The sequence below is a fragment of the Lytechinus variegatus genome, chromosome 9 (genome assembly GCF_018143015.1).
Source record: "Lytechinus variegatus isolate NC3 chromosome 9, Lvar_3.0, whole genome shotgun sequence".
Taxonomy (NCBI): domain Eukaryota; kingdom Metazoa; phylum Echinodermata; class Echinoidea; order Temnopleuroida; family Toxopneustidae; genus Lytechinus; species Lytechinus variegatus.
Window position 1 is genome coordinate 11,029,711 of NC_054748.1, and position 27,497 is coordinate 11,057,207.

The 27,497-nt window shown below is 35.6% G+C and overlaps 2 protein-coding genes across 3 annotated transcripts; both read right to left on the reverse strand.

Moving 5' to 3' along the window:
- Window positions 1-4,157: 4,157 nt before the first annotated feature.
- Window positions 4,158-15,073, reverse strand: LOC121421364 (gamma-butyrobetaine dioxygenase-like). 2 transcript variants are annotated; one of them, XM_041616062.1, is made up of 7 exons: window positions 14,775-15,073; window positions 11,148-11,441; window positions 10,444-10,694; window positions 9,344-9,449; window positions 7,818-8,017; window positions 6,963-7,129; window positions 4,158-6,201 (listed from the first exon to the last, which is right to left on the reverse strand). In XM_041616062.1, exons 2-7 carry the CDS (start codon window positions 11,427-11,429, stop codon window positions 6,020-6,022), a joined length of 1,188 nt encoding a protein of 395 aa, XP_041471996.1. In that variant the 5' UTR covers window positions 11,430-11,441; window positions 14,775-15,073; the 3' UTR covers window positions 4,158-6,019. The 2 variants fall into 2 exon arrangements, with proteins under 2 accessions (XP_041471996.1, XP_041471995.1); XM_041616061.1 differs by having other exon boundaries at window positions 11,148-11,447.
- Window positions 15,074-20,560: 5,487 nt separating this feature from the next.
- On the reverse strand, window positions 20,561-27,074 carry LOC121421441. The gene is made up of 3 exons (XM_041616132.1): window positions 26,251-27,074; window positions 21,617-22,080; window positions 20,561-20,942 (listed from the first exon to the last, which is right to left on the reverse strand). Exons 2-3 carry the CDS (start codon window positions 22,029-22,031, stop codon window positions 20,752-20,754), a joined length of 606 nt encoding a protein of 201 aa, XP_041472066.1. The 5' UTR covers window positions 22,032-22,080; window positions 26,251-27,074; the 3' UTR covers window positions 20,561-20,751.
- Between the last annotated feature and the right edge of the window lie 423 nt (window positions 27,075-27,497).

Consider the following 27,497-nt stretch of genomic DNA (forward strand, 5'->3'; position numbering starts at 1 on the left):
GTTCATTTTCATTTGGTCCAATGCAAATTCGTCCAATTGCCAACTCGTCTGCTATCATTTGGTCTACCATCAGTTCGTCCAATATCCACATGGATATGGTCTGATTGCCATTTCATCTAGCCCTAATAACCAGTTGGTCCAATAGCCAATTAGTTATACCATCTGTTCTAATTAGACCAAGTGTTGATTGAAAATAAATCGAATATTAGACCAACTGGTTATAACACGAAATGCTCATAGACGAAGTTATGTTTAGACCAAATGGTTGGTAGACCAAACGTTGATGGACGGAATGGCATTAGACAAAGTGAAGGTAAACAATGTGGTAAGTAGACGAGTTGGAAGTAGACGAATTGGCAATTTATATATATTGATAATTTTCCTTCTTTTACACATTAATACCTCAGCAAGGATCCGGTTCAATAACGAACGGTTATTGTGGTAACTTAGCCACTATTGTAACTACCAAACAAACGTTGCTGATACTGGACGTGTTACCATGGTAGTAGACAAAGTAGCAGAGTTCCAATAGTTGCAGCTGATTATGAAACGGGTCCCAGCTCTGTGAAATGAATATAGATCTTCCTACATGCAGTACATTTTACCCGAAATTTAAATATTGGGGATAACACCTCTGTGATATCCATATTAATGATAATACAATAATAAAGCATTTCATGTAAATGTCGGAATATTACTTAAAAATGGATGCAACATGGTTGTCAGGCGCTGCATCTTGCCGATGCAACTGCAAAATTTCTGATTCATTTGTTTTGAGTATGCCCTTGTCCTTGGCAAGGGTACACTTGCACATGGTCAAAGCCAGTCGGTAAGATTATTAATCGACCCCTGCAAGTGACCAAACTTTGGTTTGTTCACAACCACTTTGTCAACTTACACTTTTCTGTCATTGTCATCTGACGTAGTAGTAATTTCTCTTGTTATCCTGCTTGACATTACCTATTCGTTCCAACATGTTCAGGTTATTTTAATGAAGCTATTTGGAAATTGGATTTAACCAAATGTAATTAGACCTATAGCACTTGGCATACAGGATGAATCGTGGAATATATGACGGTTTTAATAGCCAAAAGAAAGAAATACAATCTGGAGTTTAGATACGAAGAAAAAAATGTTTACCAGAGCCCCTTGCATAAAAGTTACTATTATGGTAACTTTCTATCCAATGGTAACTACCATGGTAACGATGATCAACAGCCAATCAAAATCAAGGATTCAAGACAAGTTACCATTGAATGGCAAAGTTACCATAATGGTAACGTTTATAAAAACGGAGCCCTGATTCAGTACAGGACCTAGATCTGGAAAAACTCCATTTTGGGAAAAGTTTAGCCCTAGCACACTCAATTAGCATCGATTATGATCGTGGCCAGTCAAATTGAAAGAACGAGGACTATATTCACCACTCTACTTACTCATGTTTGAAGCACAGTCTCCTTTTGATCGCCCCTCATCTCCCAGCCCCTCCCCCCCTAAAAAATCAAGAATTAAGGAACTGTCGAAATTATTCATTGATGTCCTGGGGAAATTCATGTTAAAGTTTCTCAAAATGTTTGGTCAAGGCATTTTACAGTTCAAGGTATATTATTTTTGATAATTTGAAATTCATCTCAATAAATTTAATGTACGAGTACATTACCTAGTCATCTTAGATTAACTACATTTTAGATCGACGCTCTTTACTCTGTGAAGAAATAGCTTAATTTTAGAGGAGACCATAGAAAAGACATAACTAAACTGAACTGAAGAATTGAGTGACGACAGCATTCCTGGAATGTGACGGTAAATTACAAGACAATTTCAAGATCCTTTATCTGTACTTGGCTGTATCAAAACGAATTTTGTTACAGAAATTAATAAAATAGTAATATTACTTATAGTTTGATGCGAAACTTCATTATGTTTAAGTACGATTTAATATTTGAAAACGTAATGATACTATAAAATCGTACTTGTTTTGTTCTCATTTATACTTTGTTTTGTTTATTTATTCAAATGTTATATCAATGTGTGTATAGAACTGTTCAGGTTTGCTCATGTTGAGTTTAGAATGTTTTTTATGAGTGTACACTCTTCATTTTCTTGCCCGATTTCAATGAAAAAGTTAACGCTTTTACAAGTTTATGTGTACATGTATATGCCAATTATATAGCCGTTTTTATTTGTGTACATAGAGTTAGACCAATAAAGTTTATCACATTCAGTTGTACTTTTTTTTCCTTACCCATTTTACTTTGTCACTGTCGACAATTGGTTTAGGGTAGATATTGTAACTGACCTTGAATGTGATGGCGCTCTTTGAAAAAGACAAATGCACGACATGATTTGGATTGTGCAGATAATTTATTGATAATCGCATTATTTTCAATTATTTCCAATCCAAGGAGAAGAAATATTACAATGACGACGATGATGGTGATGACGATGATGATGATGATGATAATGATGATGATGATGATGATGATAATGATGATGATGATGATGATGATGATGGCGGTGGTGACGAGGGTCAAGACTAAAAGTATAAAAATGAAGCAAAAAAGAGTATAAGAGATTAGACGAGATAAAGAAGGTGGGAAAGAAGAAAAGATTTTTAAAAAGTTGAAAGATTAAGTCTGAAAGTGCAAGTCAGAAAATGCATTTACAACCAGAGGAGGTCTATAATTTCTTGACAAGTGTTCTGACAAGCTGAACAAATCAACTGGGCCATGCCACCCTCACCCGCTTCTCACGGATTATATAAAGGTAAGAACGAAAGTGATTGATATTAAAACATTAACAAAGGACCAAATCATTTTTGTTTGTTGAAAAAGTACTTCTTCTGTAATTATTATTCTTATCATTATTATTATTATTATCATTATTATAATTATTGTTGTTGTTGTTCTTTTTTTTATTTCTGCGAAAAGCGAACTGAAACAGTATGACTCGCAGGTCTCTCCTCCCGAAATAACTGATGGGGGGATGCAGGTGGGCTACTACTCTTATACGAACAGTGCAGTGGGTTTTTGACCTTTCACTTCATTTTTAAGATAATACTGGCTCCAAAAAGGAATATATTTTCTTTAAAAATGTGAAAATGGATCTTCAGGATAGGGATCTACTACCCTGTCGCCATGTTGGAATAAACTCTCCCAAACATGCCAAATGCCTCAGACCTGGGAAGCGTTTCATGGAATAGATTGATTTCCACCGACTGTTAGTCACCGACGAACCGTCGACAAAGACTTCATTATCATGAAGGGCATTTTACAATAGATTCTATACGTTCAAGAAAGCGTCTGCGTGGCTGTTGCAAAAATTCACTTCTCTTTAATATGACAGAGATATCTTTCCTTGGTAGTTTTGATGCAACATAAGAGGGAAATCTCCGCGTACCATAATTTTCACTTGTATTTTTACTTAACCTCATTTACATTTTGTTATACATTGAAAAGAGGGAATCAAATGACACATTGTTTTGAAATTATGTTTTAATTTGTTTTTGTTTTACAATATTTCTCAATGCTACACTGTATGAATAGATAGATAAATAATAAATAAATAGATGAATAAATAAAGAAATGAATAAATACATATATAGATAAATAAGTAAATAAATAAATTAACATATAAAATTATTCCAGGTTACTTTATTGCGCTAAGGTCGCAATTGGGCATGAGTAACTAACCATTGCATTATACGTAATTATGTATGTACATCTCAGACGCAATTTACCTTTTTTACAGGAAATTGCTCCTTTGATACTTGCTACCTTTTGTCATTTTTTTGGGGGGGGGTCTTAAAAGGCATTTGAAAAAAATAAATATTGCTTTTGATTGGAGTTTTCACACCCCCCCACAAAAAAAAAACTAACAAATTGGGGTAACCCGACAAGTTGTTATTAAATTATCTTATTGTGATCTGTTTTAGTGCAGGGAGCCAGGGGTGGCAGAACGGTTTCGAAAGTGGGCGGCCGACCATGCAAAATAATTACAATGAGATGGTCATTGTTTTCCGATTTTTAAAGACGGTTTTGGAAGAAAAATGGGGGTGAATCCACCCCAGCCCCCATCCCCTTCCCAACATACACAGACATTTCTCCTCTCTGGATTAACACAGGATTACAAATACGAAAAACATACACGCAAAAGAGACTTGTGATTTCAAGGTCAAAGTATATTTTGCATTGAAAGCATATATAGCATGTATAGTAACCAAATCAAATCATCATTATATCTGCACTCAAGTACGGTAAATGGCTACTGGCAGGATTTCCTAAAAAAAAACTGTGAGCATCGGAATAGGTAGCCGAGGCTTAGCCGGGGTAAATATAGGAGCGCCGTGGGCACCTAAAAAGGTGGATACGTTCTCTATCGAAATATTTTGTATTATTACAATTAATATTTGCATTATCTCTTGTCTTCAAATTTGGAGCTTCAACCTGAATATTCTTACCGTGTATTGCCATTTAAAAACTCACGTGAGATACATTCAAATCGTTTTGAAATTGCCCATTGAGAACTATAATACTAAAATCTCGACATTCAAAAATTAGCCTTATACTTTCATTTATACATTGGTCATTTTAAAGACACGAAATTTGAAAAGAAACAAAAAATACATTTGAAAACTTAACGGAATATTAAGCCCTATTTGAAATAAAATTTCATATCCCGCTTTATATAAATCTGAAATAAAATCTCTTTCTATATACAATTACAAGAAACTGCACTCGAATAAAATGAGGTATCATCAATGAATATACTTCATTCTCCGTAAAATATCAACATTAATTGTATTGTAGTTTTCTGTGCTAAAATCCAGCACATAGGATTGAAATCATCATTCATTACCATGTTGAATCCGGCATACTAAAGTGTTAAAAAATACTCTACCATTTTAAATGGTGAACTAACATTATGTATTTCTGGGATTAATTACGGGTAGAAAATGACAAGTCTATATACATAAATCCGAAGTTATTAAATATTACGGGAGCAATTTCAGCTCCGTACATTCATTTTCACTGAAAATGCTTAAATCCATCTTGTCAGACCACACATAAAGAAGACATAAAATATCACACACTATACATAGTCAAACTCTTCACAGGTCAATCCTAACACTTCCATGGATTCTTATCTCTTTTTTTCCTGAAATACATAAATCAGAAATCAAAATGCGACAAACACTATTTACCACATGTAAAATAATGATTTAATCGTCGCAACATTATTAGAGATTCAAATCATAAAATGGTGTTGGAGAGAGGAGAAAGCTGACTGGTGGAGATTTAAAAAACTGGACAAGAAATAAGAACGTTATGGTCATTTAAATGATGGGATTATGAGAATTTCAAATTGACAATTTATTCAGTATTATGACAAGTGGTAGGAACAATTGGCTGTGTACTTAATTATCAAGGATTTGTTGTTTTTCAATGAGCGCCCAATCATCTGAAACGGTATAATATATGAAAATATCACAGAGAGTTAGGCGCGATAGCTCAGTCGGTAGAGCAGGCATTTCGGGCACTGGTTCGATTCCAATTTAGCGCTACAGTGCCCTTTGGTAAGTATTTATCCTCATTACCAGATCGTTCGGAGAGGACCTAAAGCCGTCGGTCCTATGGTTGTTTTTTATGCTTTATTGTCGATCATGTAAAAATAATCACCATTATCATCAGAACGTATCGTGTCATGTCCTCATCAATAAAAATATTATTTGAAGTATAACTTTTGAAAAAGAAAGAATTGATCATACCCTTAACCATATTGACATCACTAATGCGGGCAATTTGAAATTTTCATAGGTATATTAATGATCAAAACTTTTAATAACTTTCTAAAAATCATAATTATCTTATTTTCTTGTCTGATATTGTTCGAAAGTTTACCTATCTGCTTGTCTGATTCTTCTTTTTCATGTAAAACAACTTTCAGTTTGGAATTGATTCCCTTTTTGGATATACACAAATCTACCAAAAAAGATATCGCCCTCCGTTTTGAAAAGTCACTAAAACCGTTCTAATCCATGTATCTCCTCGTGAAGGAGCCTCATCTTTGATTTGATGCCATCCCAATCAAGGTATCCTCCTTCTAGATGTCTCGTCTTGCTCTCTTCTCCTTCCTTGACGTGAACCTCAAAGCCAAGACGACCATGGAGGACTCGACGGTTATCAAAGATAACCATGTCACCTGAGAGGAGCGGGGAAATAGTGGAAAATGTTCATTCACTCTTACAAGAGTGGTTTCCCTAGTACATTTCTATAAAATGATTGTTTTGAGCATGTTGAGAGTGAAAATTTGGTTGATTTCAAATGACCCGAACTATGATCCCACAGAAGATAATGAATGGAAAACAAAAGCTTGAAGTTCCTAACAGTCGCTCAAAAATGAATGTAAACATAAGTTTCACTCCATAATCTTTTTAATTCACTCTTTATGGAATGGGCATGCTTAGTAATTTGTTATAAAAGGGAAAAATTCATTTGTGAAAAATAATCGTGAAAACTTCAGCAGTCCTAGGGCAGTGGTTCACATTTTGCACAGGGTTTGATTTTTATCTTTGCATCATCTAAAAATTGATCTCCATTTAACACACACAAAGATAATGTCCTTTGAAGGAAAATAAAAGATAGTAGATTGTAAACAAGTATTAAAGTATTTGACTTTAATATTTATTTTCCACTCATGGGCTGGATGACCCTCTTCAGCCACAGGCTGTTCTTCTAAGGGGTCCAGAAAATTTAGTAGATACTAGTAATAGTAACAATGACAGTTTTCAAGCTACGCATCCTATCTGAAGCGAGTAAAATGCACGTTAGAAATGCTCCTCATTCTTGATCAATAAAACCATGAAAATACAATTGAATTATTGTCAGAGGTGATTTCATCACAAAGGATAACAGATGCTCAAACATAGGATAGGCGTTTGTGTGAAGTTAATAAGTAGATACCTTTTTCCATTTTGTAGTAGATGCAGTTTCTCTTATCGTACATTGCGCGATGAAACGTCTTCATAGCCCTGTATCCTTCCGTGATTTCCTCAACGGGCAGAGACCAGTAGGGCGCCCTCACGCCATCATTGTAGTTTATACCTTGAAAGACGCCGTTTCGGTCATACCTGAAATGGGTGTCAATGTTACAAGGTATTTTTATTCAGGAGCGGCGCCACAGTAGGGGGAGGCAGGGTGATACCACCATGATTCTTCAAGTATTGAAAAAAAGAGGAGTATAAAAAAGTGGTGGAGACAAGGGGAAATAGAGGAAAGAAGACTATACATATGAGCAGTCCTAACCCCCCCCCTTCCAAGTATGAAGTCCTGTCCATGCCACTGCCTTGTGTGAATCAGATATGGATTTGAGACAGGCATATACATGATATATGTATGGTATAATCTGATAGAAAGTACAGGGCATTTCTTTGGTCAAATAAAATGACACTCGCATAAAGCAGCGTCTAAATAAATTACCAGAGCAGTTCATTGGTAGAAAATGCAACCTTTTTTATATTTGCTTTCTCTCTGGTGATTCATTTGAAGTGTATTTGAAGATAATGATGATAAGTAGCAATATTATGATGCCATTATTTATGGGGGAAGAAAAATGCAACCTATTTCTAGTGTTTGAAATACAACAGCATAATTGTAACCAGAGTAACCGAGAAAAGGGGGACATGAACTTTGCCCCCCCCCCCCCCCCCTTCTCTCCTGGTATGAAGACTTTTCTATGCAATGGCAAAGTACAACAGTTGTAACTCTTTATTGAGCATGTTCTGTGACTGATAGTAATGATTTCATTAATGAACTCACTCAATAACAGGGCGTTGCGTCATAGTATGGTAAGGCACAAACTCAGCCCCTAGTGTCCTGAAGTCAACCTTCATCGTGGTTAATCTCTGGAAGATCTTAGGATACTCCTGCTCAAGCTGTTCGGCTACCCGAAGCCCATCAACAAACTCATTGTCACCTCCTTCAGAATCGACTTGCTTGATGCAATGCAGCATCTGAACCTGGAACGATGAACATTACATGACAATTAAATAAAATGAGGGGATGTTTCATGAAGATTAACGATTATGGTGGCTTCTAAGGGCACCTTAGGCCCGTCATCAAACATGATAATTTTTCAGTTTGGCTTTCCATAGAGATGGCGTCGAGCTGAGTTTTCATGAAACGGCCCTTTGTTTTGACAGGCTGATGAGTCCAGGTGGGAGTTTTATAAAGCTGTTCGTAAGATAAGAACAACTTTAAGAACGACTGGTGATCCTTTCTTTTGGTAAATGGTACACACTGCATTGTCTGTGAACAATGCTGTGCCCCCCCCCCCATGCTTTGTCTCACGGTCCGCCAGTGGGTACACACCATTGGTGATGGTTTAGCACGTATGAAAGGTTCACCAGTCGTTCTTAAAATCGCTCTTCACTTACGAACAGCTTTATGAATCGACCCCTGATGTGGTAAATATAATAATGAAAATAATATTGAAATCTTGTTGAAACAGCTAACAGGGCCTTGGATACTAACGTTCGCAATCAAGATCGACCTGTAACTGGATACATTGATTAGATGACTATTCGTGTTTTACCATTAGTTGTTGTTAATTTAACTGTGGATTTTAGTTCTGTTCTGGGTCTCTAATACAGAAATGTTTTTGTCATGTGAGCAGCATTTCTTCATTGGTCCCTACTTCCTGAATGCCTATTAACAGATACACCACCGATTACTTAATCCTCCAGTTCTATTTTGTTTTTCAAAGTAGTGAAAATATCGCACACATAAATGAAAATTAACATCCTCCTATCACGAAGTGGCTACGGTAGATCGTCCCCTTATGATATTTCACGTAGTGAAAATGAATAAAACAGAGAAAGACAATGGAAGAGGAGAAGTAGATCATCAATATTGCTTGAAAAACTCGTCCCAGAAAAACGATACCAAGATTGATCATTTATCATGTTTATATGGTTAATACTTTCATCAATTTTGACTAATATGAGTGTTTTATTTTCTTTGAGATTATAACCGTACTAGAACACTAGTCATTTCAATTTGAATAATGACTACTTTGCAGGTATAATATCAATGGTAGGGTGATTATTGTGATTTCTGGCAATCTTGATTAATCACACTCAATGAAGAGTCAAATCTTACTAGGCCTTAATTGTCAAAATGAAGTATATGGAAATCTAATAAGTAGCACCTGAAGGGTGAGATCCGGTGATCTGTGTGAGAGTCATTCCGACTGGTCAAATCTACGTGGTCATCTCCGATTAATACTTACTAGTCAATACCTGAGAGAAACTTATGACTCTAAATGTATCAGAATGCATTCTTACCCCAGGAGTCTGGTAAAAGCCTGGGAGATCAACATGCAATCCGAGCTGCTTAGCAGTGTAGGCCAAACTGCAGGCATCGTACATCGTGATCACGTTGAATATCTCGCTAAAGAATATAAGAAAAATTTATAACAATTACATAATTATAGCACTAATATAAGGAAATTAAAACAAATATTCACGCGTGCAGTATTGCCCATTATTTTGATCATGGTTTAACCGGTGAATTTCAAACACTTGAACTGAAACACGCAAGCGCTTCATTGGAGCAGCTGCCCTTTCAAAATGAAGGACATCACATTCCTCCATTTTTGAACGATCCTCTGTAGTCTTTTGAATCTCACCTGTACATGGTCTTTTCTGTCCGTTACATCGTCTAATGGCGATTTGCTACAGGCCCTGTGGGTGATTGCCCGCAACTCACCCGCAACAAAGTTTTGAGTATCTTCAAAACTTTTCTGCGTGCAAATCAGACTTGCGTGCGCTTCTGCTGGCAACAGCGTGTGAGATGCGGGCGATGTGACAGAGCCTTGAGATACTCTCTTTGTTTTGATCCACATTACTCTACCATTCTTTTTTTTGGGGGGGGGTAAACAAAACTGTCATATTAGAACGACCATCTGAGACCCGTTCATGAATACTTGCTATAATAATTTATGTTTGATTTCTAACTATCAGATTGGAAGGTTTCAGTAGATAATAACTGTTAGTGTCAATTTGTTATTGTCACAAGTTAAAACGGACCCCTGGGCCATTCTTCTGAAACAGACTTATCTTTTATCATCATTGTCCACGACGCCCTCTCATGTATCTTTGCTAAGACGCCATCTTCGTTAAAATCCCCATTACTCATCCCTATTCCTAACAAACCCACTGATCTCTTATAAAATACAGATCATTGAACAAACTCCCCAATTTTATATAGAAGATACTTTGAACCATTCTTTCAAATCATACATGTACAGTCCTTCTTGTCCGTGAGACCTTCCCGGGGAGTTTTGCTAGCCCTGTTCTCCGTGATCCTAATAACTCAACCCTACCTTCAACGTCCTCCATCTCAGAACGATTTTTCTTAAACCATTCTCTCGAAGCAGCCTTACCCGTAAATAGTCCTTCTTGTCCATGAGACCCTCTCATGAAGTTTGGCTACGACGCCCTCTACGCCCGGAGTTCTTTTGATCAAAGTGATGCCGTCTGTGAGTAATTTGACTAGCCACTCATAGAGAACCTTGTTGTCTTCCATCACTTCTTTGTAGTTGAATGTGGGAATGTCTTGTTGTTTTTCCTTTCCCCATGATTTGATTTCAAGGGACTCTAAGGGGTCGTACGGTTTCTTGCCGAACTGATGCATCTGAGAAGTAGAAAAAAATAACATATTTGACATGATTTTGATTTGATACATAAATTAAACATCCCCCCATCGTATATAGTGGCGCAATGAGCCAGAAATGTTTAGGATAACATTTGTACACTGCGAGCGGGGGGGGGGTTCAATGGCCAACAAGTCCACCCCCCCCCCGCCCTTAGCATGGACTCAATGAATGAACATGTGCTGCACAGTGAAACTCAAATAAATAGCTACATTACAGTTTAAAAGTGCATGTCTTATTTTGAGCCTTTGGGGTAATTTTCAATTTTTGTTACCAAGACAGAACAACAGGGCCAATCTTGTCATATTCTTTCTTAAAAATTTAAATGCTTAAAAAGAGATAATAAACTTCCTCGTGTCTCGTGATCTGTTATGAATAGGGGTATGTTTAATTACTATTCGTTACTGTCACCCACTAATTAACTATTGACTTACTTTGAGCCATTTAGCGGGGTACGGACTCACGTTACCATTCGGCCACGTGACTTGAATAACCTTTCCTCCCTCTATGATCTCGTGTCCTGCCGGTCGGATATCCGGGTCGATGTTAGCCATGAGAACGGATCGTTGGTAGGAATTCGGGTGGAAACATTTCGGACATCGGCAGTTATCAAATAGGAAGACGTATGGGAACCGAGCCTTGTAACCATCAGACCATTCTACATTGAACCAAGCCTTGTCGTCATCCCGTTTGAGTTTAGTTATTACGTCAGCCATGTTTCAAGATACCTAAATCTGGGAAAAGAGTGGAGAATTGTAAATACGGACACAACCGCATTTAGTACGATCATCCAAAAAAGAATCATTCCCACCCAATAAAAGAATAACAATAAAAATGAATACACAGAAATAAAAATTAATCAATTTATTGCTTATCATTTTGAAGAGAGTACAGAAAGTAAAAACATAAAACGCATAATGAATGGTAACATACCTGATGAACAAGGATAACAGGGATATTAAAATATAATGATAAGAAGGTACCAGTGGAATAAAGGTCATAAGAACTCACATCATTTCATCTTCATTCAAAGGTTTATTTCCTTTTGTCTCCTTTTAAGCTTTGCCTTTACTTCTAACTTGGACTTTGAGGACCCCCCCCCCAACAAAAAAAAATAATAATGATAATGATAGTAATGATAGTGGAGCGTTGTGGCCCAGTGGATTAGTCTTCGGACTTTGAAACAGAGGGTCGTGGGTTCGAATCCCAGCCATGGCGTAATTTCCTTCAGCAAGAAACTGATCCACGATGTGCTGCACTCGACCCAGGTGAGGTAAATGGGTACCGGTAGGAAGTAATTCCTTAAGAAGCTGTGTGCGCTATGAACGCCTAGCTTAGCCGGGTAATATAGGAGCGCCTTGAGCACCTAACAAGGTGGAAATGTGCGCAATATAAATATCCTATATTATTATTATTATTATTATTATTAGTAATAGTAATGATAGTACTGATAATAATGATATTAATAGTAATATTGTAAATAAATAAACACTGAATAATGTTAATGATAATGACAATAATAATAATAATAACACGCAAATGAATTAATGAATGATAAATAAATAAATAATAGATAATTTAATAAATAAATTAAAAAAACAAATTATAAAATAATTAAATCAATCAACCAATCAATCAATAAATAAATAGATAAAACAAAATAGAAGGCAACTAAACTAGTGTTGGATTTGAATATTACGTGATATTTGAGTACGATTCACATTACTTTAACTTTTACGGAGGCTTCACAATCACACGGACTATAACTCAAATGAGAGTCAAGAAGACTAAAAATGAATAAAGTAATCGACAATTAATAGAAAATAGATTGTTATAGCGTTCTGTGACTGTTTGATTTGACAGTCATGACAGGGGAAAGAGCAGCTAAGTCTTTATAAACATTGAGTAAAATTTTACTCAATATTGGGTAGAAAGGGAACATGCATGTTTGCTGGGTATCTTTTTTACCCCATATTGGGCTATTTCAACGCAGCATTGCGTAAAATTCACAAAATATTGGGTATATTTTACCCAACCAACACGCATGTTCCCATTTTACCCAATATTGTGTAAACTTTTTTTTAGAGTGTATGATTCACACCACACATCAGGGGCCGCTGTGTGGGCTTCAGCCCCCCCCCCCAACCGTGTACCAAAACATTAAAATTTTGGTTCAGCCCCCGCGCCCCCCCCCCCCCCAAAAAAAAAAAAAAAAAAAAAACTTTCCACGGTCTCCGCACGTCTGTTAGAGCTCAGGGATATTTTTGGAACCTGAACAATATATTTTTTTATTATCAAGTCTTTGTGTCTTGTTCCAAAGTCAGAATGACACTTCACAAATAACCATGAATAAATGAAACATTGGCAGACAACATGTTGAATGTAATTATTGAGTTCGATTTAGATACAAAGTACAAAGTCAACATTGAGTTCGATTAGATACGAAGTACAAAGTCAATTATTATGATTATGCAATAATGAGAGTAACATTTACATTAAGGATTTGATCTTCATCATTCTATTGAACTTTGCCCCCACCAAAGTTTGCTCTGAACTTCTTATGAAGGACATATAAGAGAATAAATGACATCATTTATTGGAAAAAGTACCCTTGCGACAGCTATCTATTCCCTGACACTTACAATTCGGAACACTTGGTATGTTTCGATCTGAAAGCTTGATGAGGTTTGTTACCCATTGGCCATTGCAACAAGTAGGCCTAATAAATGTAAATGACATTAATGAATAGGTATAGGCATGGTAAGACTTCGTAACTAATGGGTTTGAAATTTGACAATAAGCATGATAAACATTAAAAGTCTTATAACCGTAACATCTCTTTTAAAGATCATCTACAGAGAAAGTACAAGGATGTAAACAAAATAAGACAACATTTGACACAATGATAAATAAGAAATAAAGAAACAGCAGGAAAAAATAGGAAAAATCCCATATGCTTTCCCGCCAAAAACAAAGTGTCAATATTTTTTTTTCATCCTTGTTCTTTCTCCATACTCACGTCCTTTATAAAGAGACTTATTATACTGGTAAATGAATTTAATGTTTATCATGTATATTCAGACTGAAATAAGAAGTTGGTTGTTTACCAATATGTCGTTAAATAGATCTCCGAATTGAACAGCTTATTCGCAATTCAAATATTTGCATTTGAATATCGATGTTGTATATCAGAGGAGGTTCCGTGGCCGAGTGGTCTAAGGCATGAGGCGCCTGACTGGAAAGTCCGCGGCACCAGTGCATCGCCCGCGCCCGTGAGCAAGACATTTTAAAGGGATGGTCCAGGCTGGAGATATTTATATCTTGGTAAATAGAGTAAAATTCAAAGAGCAAAAATGCCGAAAGTTTGATCAAAATCTGATAACAAATAACGAAGTTATTGAATTTTAAAGATGTGCATTATCCCGGTGAAACAATACCAGGCATGTCGTCATGAATATTCATTAGGTGGGCTGAAGATGTCATATCCCCACTGACTTGTCGTCTAGTAGTTTATTATATGAAATTAGCTTTATTCAAAAGTTTTCTACCAACGAAGAAGTAAAACAATCGGATTGACAACTGATTAAGCGCATTAGCATGATTAGCAATTTATTGTTGTAACTTCTTCAATGGAGACGCATCATTTACAAATGTATGGAAAATGAAACATTCATGATTTCATGTAATAACATAAGAAAAAGGAAAGTGGGGATATGGGGGATAATGACAACATCAGCCCAACTGTTTTCACAAGATATTGATAAACTTTAAAATTCAATCACTCCGTTATTTGTTATCCGTTTGCCAGTGCTCTTTTATCCTGCATGCATGTAAATGGAAATGCTATTCGCGTTCTTTGTAACTCGGTGTGCATTTTTAGTAACATATATTATGCCAAGTACGTTGCCAACATTACATAACATCGTGTTTTATTGCAGACACACCCCTCTCATATGTTTACCAAGGCTTCGATCTTCACACAACCATACATACAATGCGAGTTTACATGCAACGACAGAACGATGTATTAAATTGACAAGTGTTATAAAACAGAGCCTCACCTGATCTCACGGCGCACAGGAATAATGCAGGACAGTACTATACGGTGTATATCCAATACTGTACGGGAATACTGGTTGCACCGTGTTATAAATTCACTATTCAATGATGCAGTACGCACTGCACTGGTCCAACACGCTGGGTATATAAAGAGGATTCGAGCTCCTTATTTATTGTTTGCAAAATAATGCTTCTGAACTGGGCATTATCAATAGGTCAAACCATTGAGTTTATTACGTGGGCAGACTGACCACGTATTTCCAGTAGAGATGAGAACTGGAGCTGAGCGGAGGTATATATATTCGGTCAGTTGTTGTTTATCAACAAAATACCTACTAGTCTTTCATCAAGCATTATTTTATTTTCATTTTACGTAGGCCGTTTCACTGATAGTTTGGTAAACATAAAAAGCAAGTCAACATGTATTCTACACAACGCTTCCAACGCTTAATTAATATATACATATATATGTTAATACAATTAGGTGTCCTGGGTTGGCGTTATAAGGTTCGTTCTTTATGTGTATTTATGTATATTGTATATGTTTGTATTTTTTAATGGGTTAACGTCGAGATACGACTTGAATTGAAAAAAACTCTTATGATTAACGGTGCCTAATTAATAGAAGAAGGCCTACATTGTCATTAATTATATCAAAAGAAATTATTAAAAGTATGTTTACTTGCAATAACAGTGATGGTATGGGTGATATGATGATGATATTTATTTTTAACAAGTAGGTATTAAGGTTGGTATCATCATATTAAAGCATAATTTTTCTATTTGATGCAAGGTAAAATAACAAATAATCGACCTCATTAGACATGTTAAAGTTCATCCTAAAAAAAAATTGTTGGAAAAAATAGCAAAAAGATAGTACAAATTATTGGAGAAGATTTGAGGAAAATCCATTTATGATTAAGAAAGCTATGAGAATTCTTAATTTTTGGATTTGTGACGTCATAAACGAGCAGCTGCCCCATAATGTTACATAATATGAAATACATAAATTTCAAATTGTTAATGGTTCATGATTTTTTATTATTTTTTTTTAGTCTGAGCTGGTGTAAGATGATTTGTGTATTGATATACTGAAGGTACAATTCAAAAACGTTTTTAACTTTCTGACAAAAAATGTCATTACATTGATTTTTTTTTACCAGAGTATTACGATTATGTAGAAAAGCTGCTCACTCATGCATGGGGCAGCTGCACGTTTCTGTAATAAATAAATAACTTTCTTAATGTGTAATGGATTTTCCTCAAATCTTCACCAATATTTTTTTTTTACTTTTCTGCTATTTTAACTACAAACTTTTTTCAGGGTGAACTTCCGGTTTAGTTGTCAGTGATGGAGTCGAGGCCACAATTTGCCGGTCTTGGCCTCGGCCCGTGTCACATAAAAAAAAAATCTGTGAGAAAAGGTACTCTCCAGTGGCCTCGAGCACAGCTATGTTAATTGGTAAATACTTGGAAAGTAACAAAATGATCCTGATCTCATGATGGCCGAGCTATTGAGTCTATATTTATCCTACATGAAAATGGTCTAGCGCCATCTCTAGATTTTCGATTGAATAAAGTAAATGGTTTATGTTCATTATTTTCACCTTGATATGGTATTTAACGTGTACTATTTTTTTCAATTATGGTAGCATTTGCGCTTCTTTTCATAGATCTTACATTAATCCAAATTACTGGGGACAAAAATGAATTCGAATATAGGATCACCAAAAAATATTTTTTCTTCCTTAAAGATCAAGTCCACCCTGAAAAGAGAGGGGGTGTGTTTGCAATGAAACACGATGTTATGTAATGTTGGCAACTTGGCATAATATCTGTTACTTAAAGGACAAGTCCACCCCAACAAAAAATTGATTTGAATATATAGAGAATAATCAAACTAGCATAATGCTGAAAACATCATTAAAATCGGATATAAAATAAGAAAGTTATGACATTTTAAAGTTTTGCTTCTTTTTCACAAAACAGTGACACGCACAACTTCGTGATATGCAATAAGACAGTCGATAAAGTTCATCACTCACTTTTTCTTTTTCTTTCATTGTTTGAATTATACAATATTTCATTTTTTAACAAATTTGAAAAGGAGGACCTACTTGACTGAACCATATAGAATTAAACAATGCTAATTCCACATGATCAGGGAGGAATTAATCAATGTTTCACTTTACAATAAGCAGAAAATTAGAAAATGTCGTATTCTATATTTAAAAAATGGAAAAGAAATAGTGAGTGGATAACGTCATCAGTCTCCTCATTTGCATATCGACCTGGAATATTATGAAATCAAGCGAAAGTTTAAAATGTCATAACTCTCTTATTTTACATCCGATTTTAATGAAATTTTCAGCGCTATGCTTGTTTTTTATTATTCTTTATTTATTCAAATCATTATTTTTCTGGGGTGGACTTGATTTTTACGTTTAACAGACTTATCCAGTGAAGGCTATGTCTTGTGGGTATAAGATTGGAGTATTGATTAACCCCTATATTGCAATCCTAGGATAGTGTGTTCAGCAGTTTGCAATGTCGTTTTATCAATGAGTAACCCAATAAATATTTCTCTCTAAGTTTTATAAGCACATGTTTTATGGATTTCTTACGACTCTGTTTAATTTATACCCCCCCCCTTTCTTTATATCTCCCCCTCCTCTATCCCTCCCCTCCTCTATTTCTCCCCCCCCCCCCTCTCTCCCCCCTCTCTCTTCTGTCTCTCCCTCTTTTGCTCTCTCGATTCCACATCAATTTCTCTCTTATTTATCTATTTTGCAAACTGATTGTATTCTCTTAATATCGAAATTTCTCTGCCTTATCTTTTATTCCTCCTCCTTCACACTTTGTCCTTGATTCCATTTTCTCTTCCCTCATTTTTCTGTGTCCTATACTTGTTCTTTCACTTCCACTATCAGACTATTGTTTTCTTTTATTACGCATTCTTTCGTAATCTTATTGTTGAAAATTTGAAGCGAAATAAATTCCTTCCAATCCATCGATCAACTCAACACTAGAAATTCCCTCATTACACTTGTAGTCAAGTATATGACTAAATCATAACAATTGCATCAAACCCAAGCACATGACACATGCACATACAAAAATACAGAAACTATATGTCTTTAATTTTACTCAGATCATGCAATTTATTTCAGACTTTCTTCATCAAACAAAATTCTCACATAAGGATACGATCGACAATGGCGTGACGATGTCTTTAAAAATATATATTTTAAACGGATTCTAAAGAAGTAAAGCACCGCAAGTTTTTTTTTTTCTTTTTTTAGATTAAGCTTCTGGAAAGCAATGTTCGATCCGATTGTTTTCTGACTAAACAATTGACCGGTTTGGGTTGTTTTATGGTAGGTGTAAGTTTTAATCAGAAAAATTATACTCTAAAAGTAATCATTATTTGATGATAACATGGAAATAAATAACCCCGTAGTGATACGTTTGTGCACCTTAATTGTTGAATATCTAAAAGGTGATGGATTGACGAATCATCATAACATTATTTTGGTTGAGAAACAGTTGAATATTAGAGCTTGGCAGCGCCATCTACGATCGTTAAATACTTTTCATTTCCCCTCCGTTCATAATCATCTATGTTATTTACACTTCTATACACAGTGAGGAGGGAAAACACATTCCATAAACATTTTCTGGGACTCAAATGTAAGTCTTCCGGTGTTTCTTAAACTTTATGAACAGTCAGCAAACACATAAAAAATAATTTGTATGTACATTGCAATTACAGTGATACTAACATAACTATATCATAACCGGGTCATTGTCATTTAATATGGTACTTTGTCAACTATTACGTAATGTATTTCATTACCACGTGATACTTAACAGAAGAGGAAATAAGTTAATTTGTTAAGTAGTAGAGTTTTCGTTATCATTCTGTCAAAGAAACTGCTCAGAAATTGTTCTGTCAATTTAGTACAAAAGAAAGGATATTCAGATATAAAAAAAACGTAATCGCATTAATATCTTCGTTTATTCTAACAAATGCAAACACAAGTGAATGTAGACGTTTATTAAAAAAAGAGGAATATAACTTCCCTGATTAGTTATCATCTTCTATAAATAAGTTTGAATTCTGATATGAGAAGTAAGAAAACAAGAAGCTTACTGAATGGGTGCAATATTATTTGCAAAGTGTCTCGAAGTTTGTAATATAGAAAACGGAATTTCGGCATTTTTTTTAAATATGCCTACGAGTTGTTTGTTTTCCTTGTAAATACTCTGTCAGAAACAACAAGAATTGCTTGATCATAATATTTAGACATTTATTTATTATTAGTTAGACATACTGTCATATATCCGTGCTAATTGCAGCTCATTTGCCTAGTACGTTCTATAACAAGTTGACGTTTTAGAAATTGCACCGTAGTACTTCTTTGTTTATGGAGAAATAAATAGAACTGCTACAAGCGTGCATCATCAGCAGAGAACGGTGCATATAGTAGTACTTTCTTGGACGTTTGTTTTGCTTTTGTTTGTTAATACATAGAATAACATCTGTTTGCTATCATGTGATCGCCTACGTCATCACACATTACGTCATCACATATTAAATTACACCATGCTTATCACACGCATTCGACTTTACATGGAATAAAACGCGATATATTTTTTCTCGTCTGTGCGACTTTTTATTAGACGCTATCCATTTTTTTATGATTGTTGGCTGAATATTGTATGTCAAATTTGGACAAGGAGGGGACCATTGTAGTACATAGTAATCCGTGACCATTTTGATTTGCTTGGTTGATACAGGACATCTAACTTAATCATATGGATCAATCTTAACTTTGTGTTTTTTATCGAATAGATTACTGCGATACAAGAACATGATTATTAATGTAATTGAGAATTATTACAATGATCAACCACTCATATTAGCTTGAAATAGTTTACTCATGGTCGTTAAGACTAGTCATTTTGTTATAAAAATCAATTAGACCCGGACATTTTCACCCAACTAATTCAAGTATTCGCATAGCTTTAAAAAAATAATATTTTCAGACGCAAAGAATACTTTTACTATACAAAACTTTCATAAATACGTAATATTGCACTATCGCCAAAACAAAGAAATATCTATAAGAAAAGAGAAAATATGATAGTATAAAGCAAATTGAGATTATCTTTTGGACATCATTAAATAAATAGAAGCAATCCAGAGCTATAAATAGCCAGTTCATGAAAATTGTTTTGATAAACACATGATCCATTCAAGCGCTCCGACCGTTGACAATTTAATTGTCAAATTGAATTATTAGTAAGAGCGCCATCTGGTGTGCAGACTAGTGCCTAGTATTTTTGGAATAGTTTGATGAACAGTCGATCTCATGGCAAAAAAAAACTCAAGCGATTGGGAATGTGTCCATGTTGGGTACATTTTACCAGCTAAGAAAAAAAAGCGAAGTCTTTTGAATCATAATGTTTTGGCTTACACAATGAAACATGATAAATCCAATAGTTCTAGTGAAAGTTCAAGCCAGATTTTCTTCTCTCATAAGACCCATCTGTATACTCATTTACCATATTGAATACGAAGAGATACTCGTAAATAACTTAGTTGATCAAGCGACTGAATATTTGACGATTTCGTTATTAATTCTCCCAAATCATGAGGAATGCTGCCTAAGTCTGAGATATGGTGTATTTGCTCTGTCATTAGTCCGACTTGAAAATGCACCAACAAGCTGACATCGGAAAAAGAAACAAAGCAACAACATTTTTCTTTCTTTCGAATCAAAGAAAGAAACTGCCTTTGAAATTCAAGGAGGTGAGTCTTTATTTTGCGTTGAGTTCATTCGACTTTGCGGTTCTCCGGTTGGCCGGATCAAACGTGAGTCGAGCTAAAGTCAAACCGAAAAACTGGCTAAAGCGTTCTCTCTGGCAAAGGACTGGGACAAGAAAATGTTGGACACTTAGTCAATAGGTGATGATTTATCCCTGTTGTTTCATTAGACTCGCTGTTTCGGATGGCACGGATATGAGGTTGTAATCCGGATCGAGTATACCCAGTGCTTGTAGTCGGTTCAGTTTTTCTTGGTAGTCGGCTACCTCGTCGGCATGTAACCGTAACCGGGTCACAAACCGACCAAACGCGCCAAAGGCGGATCTATCCGATGAGGCACCTGTTGAATAATAAAAGAAGACAAGAAAGATGGAAATATATTAATGATGCACTGTTAGAAAATTTCTACTTAAAAAAAATTCCTGCAGCAGAGTCTCGAGAACACCCGTAATCTTGCTGCACTGTGTAATATTACATGCATTTGTGTAAAATTCCAGAAAATAGATACAGTATTTGGTGTATGTAACCTTATGAATTTATTGTAATAAAACTGTTTCCTCCCTTTTTAAATCAGACTTGTTTTGTAAAATTCTATAAAAATTGTATAGAACCTTTCCTGTTTTAACAATTTACAGAATTATTTTATTACCTCTTTCTGTAAAATCTGTTTTTTTATTTTTCTTCTGTAAAATCTTCTGTTTTTTTCTAACAGTATGGCAATGGTAATTTTAGCTAATGCTATTTTTTATCGATCTCTTTTAGTTGAAGATTATAACTATTGTAGCTGCTTAAATAAGTATTATACAGGTTATATTTTTGACTTGAATATGAGTATATAATAGTGTTTGAAAATTCACAACATGTCCCCATTGCACCAGCCTGTTAACAATCATTTATTCAAAGGTACATCTTTTTAACACAAAAAAAAAATACCGGAGGCGAATTACCCTATCCCATATTCCTCGCCCTTTCACCAAACACACAGTAACCATGGTAACAGGATATGGTACCCACCTCTTTTAACATATCCTTGATGATTTGTTTGGTCATTAGTATGTCGGGTATGAATTAGTGCCAGGGTACACAGAGTTTTTACAAAAACATTCTCCTCAATATCCCCATCCGCTGAAGCCTGTATGCATCTCTCCAGTATCGACTCGGGGCTGTCGAACTCGCCGTCCCCAGCCGGCAAACTCGGGATTCCGCCGCCGGTGGCCATTGCGATATCGTCGTCGATCTTGTTAGCACTCATTGATCTCAGCTGGTGAGGTGAGGTGGACTTCCAGATGGGCACGGCTTGGCAGCATGCAGTAGAGAAAATAAGAATGTACACGATGACCGTCAAGCATATGACCTGGAGCCATGATGACCGTGGTCTCGATGACGACGACGTCGATGACGTCTGCGATGATAGCGTAGATGATGACATGATTTGTGGTTTGGTGGTGTACAGTGGGGTGTACGAAAATAGGTTATATCTGCAGAAGGGGATACAATAAAATGAAACATGTAGCATAATTAATTTGAGAAAAATTGAGATTAATTGGTAAGTGTGAAATATAAATTAAAAAAAAGTTTTTAACAGTACATTTCAATATAAATTCATAAATCAAATATCCGCTTATTCCCCAATCGCCAATAGCATGAATAGGGAAATAGTTAAACAAACTGGATACATCACATGAAACATGAAACGAGCTAGAGAGAATATGATTTTGGGGGGAATACTATACCCTATTAAGTTAACATAAAAGTACACCCAAAACAGCCGAATAAGCAAAAACAGAAGGCCTACTTCATCCGTACATAATTATGTAAAAAAAAGTGAATTTACTCATTTCATTTCGTCTATATATTTACGTCAATGTTTTGGTATTTTTCATGGTCAACCAATTATTATTTATGACTTTGTTTAACAATGTTGACAACATTTAGCATTTCATTTTATCAGGGATTTTTTAACTGTTGATTGGTTTGTATGTGTGTGTATTCCTTTCTAACAACTTTTTTTTCTTCCAGGAAACTATATATCCTCTATTGTGCGCTTGAACGGGATCCTTTATGAGGAATATTTTCGAATCCGATTTTGAGAATCCTACGTTCGCAAGTAATAACTGCTTCTAGAATTCCGCGAAATAATACATAAATAATACAGAACCTTTCTTTCGAATGATATAATGTTCTAATCGATTTCAAGATTTGATTTAAATATGATCCGCTGCTTGTCTTCTTCCTTGCCAGTAATCCACTTTATTCAGGCTAGCGAATGAACATTTAGCAACACCCAGCCATCCCCCGTCGATCTGATGGAAGAGTTATGCTCCCGCTTACATTCATTGCAGTGACATATCGCTGTTCTCTGAATTAATATAAATATAATGTAATAAATATGATTTTGCGGTGACGTAACGAAGCCTTCGCCCTTACTAATGGATGGAGGTAAATGCAATCGCATTCCTGTCTCATTTAAGAGGTTATGAGATTACAACAACAGCGAGTGAGAGTGGTCATGGTGCTTGAAAATATTTTTAGACACATTAAAATGAAAGCAAATTAAATGTCTATCGCTGAGCAAACAGTATACTTGCTTTTATCCAATATGTCTCGCCCACGTTCGCTATCAGGAAAAGGTGCGATTGGTGAAATCTCATTGATAAAATATGTCATTTCATTACTCTCTTTTTTTTCATTTGCTTTTACCACGTTTCCAATACATTTATTATCAGGGTTTATATTATAGTTAGAATAATTTAAGGTGTAATGATTATGTTGATCGATTGAAGACTTTAAATTTCATTTATATTTCATGATTGTTGGAATGTGATTACTTTTGTGTTTCATCTTTAAAGGAGTATGGAGTCTGCAATGAGAGAATAATGATTAAAAAAATCAATATGACAAGCAGTGACACACTAGACGGAAATCACAATTCATACATTTCTTATTTCAAATTTCCGAACGAAGAATAAGAATTATCCACAATTATAAGGATTTTTTATAACGAGTGAGAAATTTCAGCTTGTTTATCTACTGCAACGTGTCATACTTATTTTGCTAAATCCGACAAGTACAAAAACCGGAATTGATTTGGCATTAATACGATTTCATAAACTCGTGCAATCTTACAGGAGTATATGTAAAGCGAAAACGGTAATTTGAAAGCATTGCTCCCTTGCGTATATTAAGAACTGTTGTACTTTTCAAACTAATCCTAAATATAATTATTTAATGATTGTAATACATATGTATTAGTTAATTTTTCCTTTCTATTGAAAAGCATAAAAAAAATGCACATCTCTATATGAAACTAAGTTTGGGGTCCAGGCAGTAATTTTACTGCGTTTGGAATAATATTTGTTCTCCTAAGTGCGCCTACATAATAAATGCTTGCAGGTGGGCATGCGATTAAAAAACGTTATTACACTGTATTTCTAATCACCCTACCCTGACTCCATTACCGACATTTCTATTACATTTCCAAATCCTTATTTTTTATTTTTACTAATTATTTATTGATATGCATTTTCTTCAATGTGTTTTGTTTCGCACCTTAGTTAGTATCATGCGCCCACGTGTTTTACTCTGATTTCTAATTCATTTTTGGTGGAGTGAATGGATAAAGCATCCAATAGCTTTCCATGGCGAGACAGTGCGCACACGACACCCTAGTTTTGGAAGGACATATCTTAAGACCAATCAGTAAAACTCATTATATAGCCATCAATACAGAGAGTCCGGCGTCTAACACTTTCTCTTCATTTCTTCCATTAACGAAAGAGAGAAAGAAATAAGGCAGACGCTGCAGGGGTTGACAAGGTGTTTTTTTTCTAGGCTAATTAGGGTCAGGGATAAATACAAGAAATATGTCATGTATGTGAGAGAGTCTAAATAGGCAATTGTAGATATTATGGGGAAAAGAGTGGGATAGGCTGGGGTGCGAAGTGGAAACGGCGCGCGAAAGATTGAGGATAAACTATGACGGAAGGGGTGGATTTATATATCGCAAAATATGAATGATCACTGGTTTAAAATTGCCAATCAAAATGCAAATCCCAAAGTGCACTTACAATTTCGGATGATTATTATCGTTATTAATACTAGACAGTTTTTTCATCGTTCTCTCATTTATATATGAATGAATAAGTTGCGATATGACGAACTATACGCATAATACAGATACTTGTCACAGTGATACTTCAAAATTCCAATGGGTGATATCCTGAATAGTAAAATACCTGTGATGATGGTTTAACCCAAAGTGTGAGTGTTTTCAAATTTTATGTTTACGACAGAATATTAAAATGTGTTTGTAAATAAGCGGTTTCCGTGTTATTATAGTAAAGTTGTTTTTCTACTTCATATTATCATGTGAAAGATGAATGCTGTATTTCTGCTTCATTTCGCTGCGTTTCAATTTTAGAAATTGTGATTCTTTTATTTAATTGCATCACCTTAATATCAGAATGCAAGATACAGTTTAAGAAATGCATATCTGGAAATTGCAAATTTCGGTTTGTGATTGTTTTCAATCTGCTGAAATATTGCTTCATGTTATTCTTTGCTTTAACAATAATATATTTTGTCATATTTTCATTTCTTCTCTATTGCTTTCACAAATATGGTATACATATTTCAATCTATTCAGTTTATTACTGAAAGAATGATTTTCTTACCATGTGCACTTAGTGTTTCCACCCCTATGGTGTCATTGCATGCAATTTGTTAAGTTCTTTCGTGAGCATTTTTGGAGTAAGTGTAATCGAAATTATAGTCCTCAAGTTTGTAGTCATTACTTTAGATATAATGATTATTATCATCTTTGATATTATCATCATCATTATTCAAAATAATATCGTCATCGTTATTTTTATTTTTGTCATTCCATTATTCACTATTACAAATATTGCCATAACTATGGTCCTAATTGATTGCCTGACCTCAAAAAATACAATTGAAACATGAACATAAAGACGATATTAGGAGTTTAATGAATATCGCATCCCGCCATCGATATTCCATTCACTAGACAAAACGATTACAAGAATTATATACTCTCTACCCAGGTAAATATAAAAAAAACTATTACACAGTCCGCTCACCATACATCATCAAAGTGCATTGAACAGATAACTGAACGCCAGAGCCGGGAGAAGAACACCCTGGCTTTTAAAACACCAACCCACCAAGGCATAAGGACCGATCCTAACACCTTACACAAAAATAACAGGTTGATGTAAGGACGCGCCTGATAGTTTTTAGGTAATCATCTTCATTTTAGCCTTTACGTAAGGGATGGTGTAAGAATAATAATAATTATAGTCAGTTCTTGTATAGCGTTTAACACATTATGAATAACATCTCGATGCGCTTCCAAAGGACTTGGATATTATTTCTCCGGCTGTAGCTCAAGCAGCCTGTCTAGCACTTGGCATTTCAAGGAATAAATTCCTGCCAGGTACCCATTCACCTCACCTGGGTTGAGTGCAGCACAATGTGGATACATTTCTTGCTGAAGGAAACTACGCCATGGCTGGGATTTGAACCCACGACCTCTGTTTCAAAGTCCGGAGACTAATTCACTTGGCCACAACGCTCCACATACTAATGATGTAATAATGAAACAATTGTAAAAGCAATATAATACGTACATTTATAAAATGCTGTGGTGCTGGAAGAAAGGATGACCGTTGCCCGGTATATATCACTGGTCTTTCTTTCGCTACAGATCAGGCCCTCGTGTGTAGATATCCAAATGAAAAATTATATCAAAGACTTGTCTTTATTTAGCGATGGCATGCAATCTAATGTTTCCAAAATACTATTCCATGAGATGATTTTCCTCCTTTCGAATCCTCGTGAAGTGAAGTTGGAAGGTTGGCTTCGCTTTACCTTTTCTTTCCAAGTCAATTTCTGGTAAAAAAAAATCAGGACCTGAAGACTAGATGATTGTACCTATCCGCAGGGAAGAAATCACACAGCTGCCGTCCAGCATTTTGTCCAAAATCGGCCTTTTTATGAATGAATCTGATGTCTACGATGACGACACCTCGATGCAACTTTGCGATCGAAGGGGCTCGGAGGAATAGCCAAAAGAAAATTAAAATCAACTTTGCGAGAGAAGAGTTGATTAAAGCCGCAGTGTAAGTGAAGAAAAGCACATTGGTGATCGAAAGGGAGAGCAGTTTTGCGGGTGAAGTGATGCGATTGAAAGCATGAATTGAAATGCGACCAGTACGGATGGGAACAGTGGATTTTATTAACGGACGGATGGCACCGACATCCAGCATTCCGAAAGCGGGAAGGAAGGAGTCAGAAAGTAAAAAGAGGGGAATGGAAGGTAATATACACCGATTGGTAGATAGTGGGAAGGGCTTGGTGACGTATAACTCAATTGCCGCCCGGAATGCCTTATCCGGTGACAGGACGAGAGAGATGGAAAGAAGGGGAGAGAAGGACAGGGAGAGAGAGATGAGAAGGGCAGAAAGACTGAGAGACAAAAAGACGAGGTCGGAGTGATTTAAAGACAGTGAAAGATAAATAGAACAAAAAAAATGGCAGAAGAAGAAGAGATGGGTGGAGGTCTAGCACATTTTAGAAATTCAGAACAAGTGTTTTCTGGGCATGCGCATTTCAAGCTCCATGTGTCCTTACTCATCGCACTGGCTACGTCATGCGCAGATTTCCCTCCACGCACCCCTGTCAGCCAATGAGAAAATGTCCCCAGTGCTTTCGTTTACAACCAGTTTATCAGCAACAGGAATGCACTGTTTTCCTGCGATGCAAGGGTTTATCTTTAGAGTCGGAAGCTATCGGAATTTTCGCGATCTATTTGGCAGTAGTTCTGAAATTTTCTTCTGTTACTATTCTCTTTATCTACACATTACATCCTATTTCG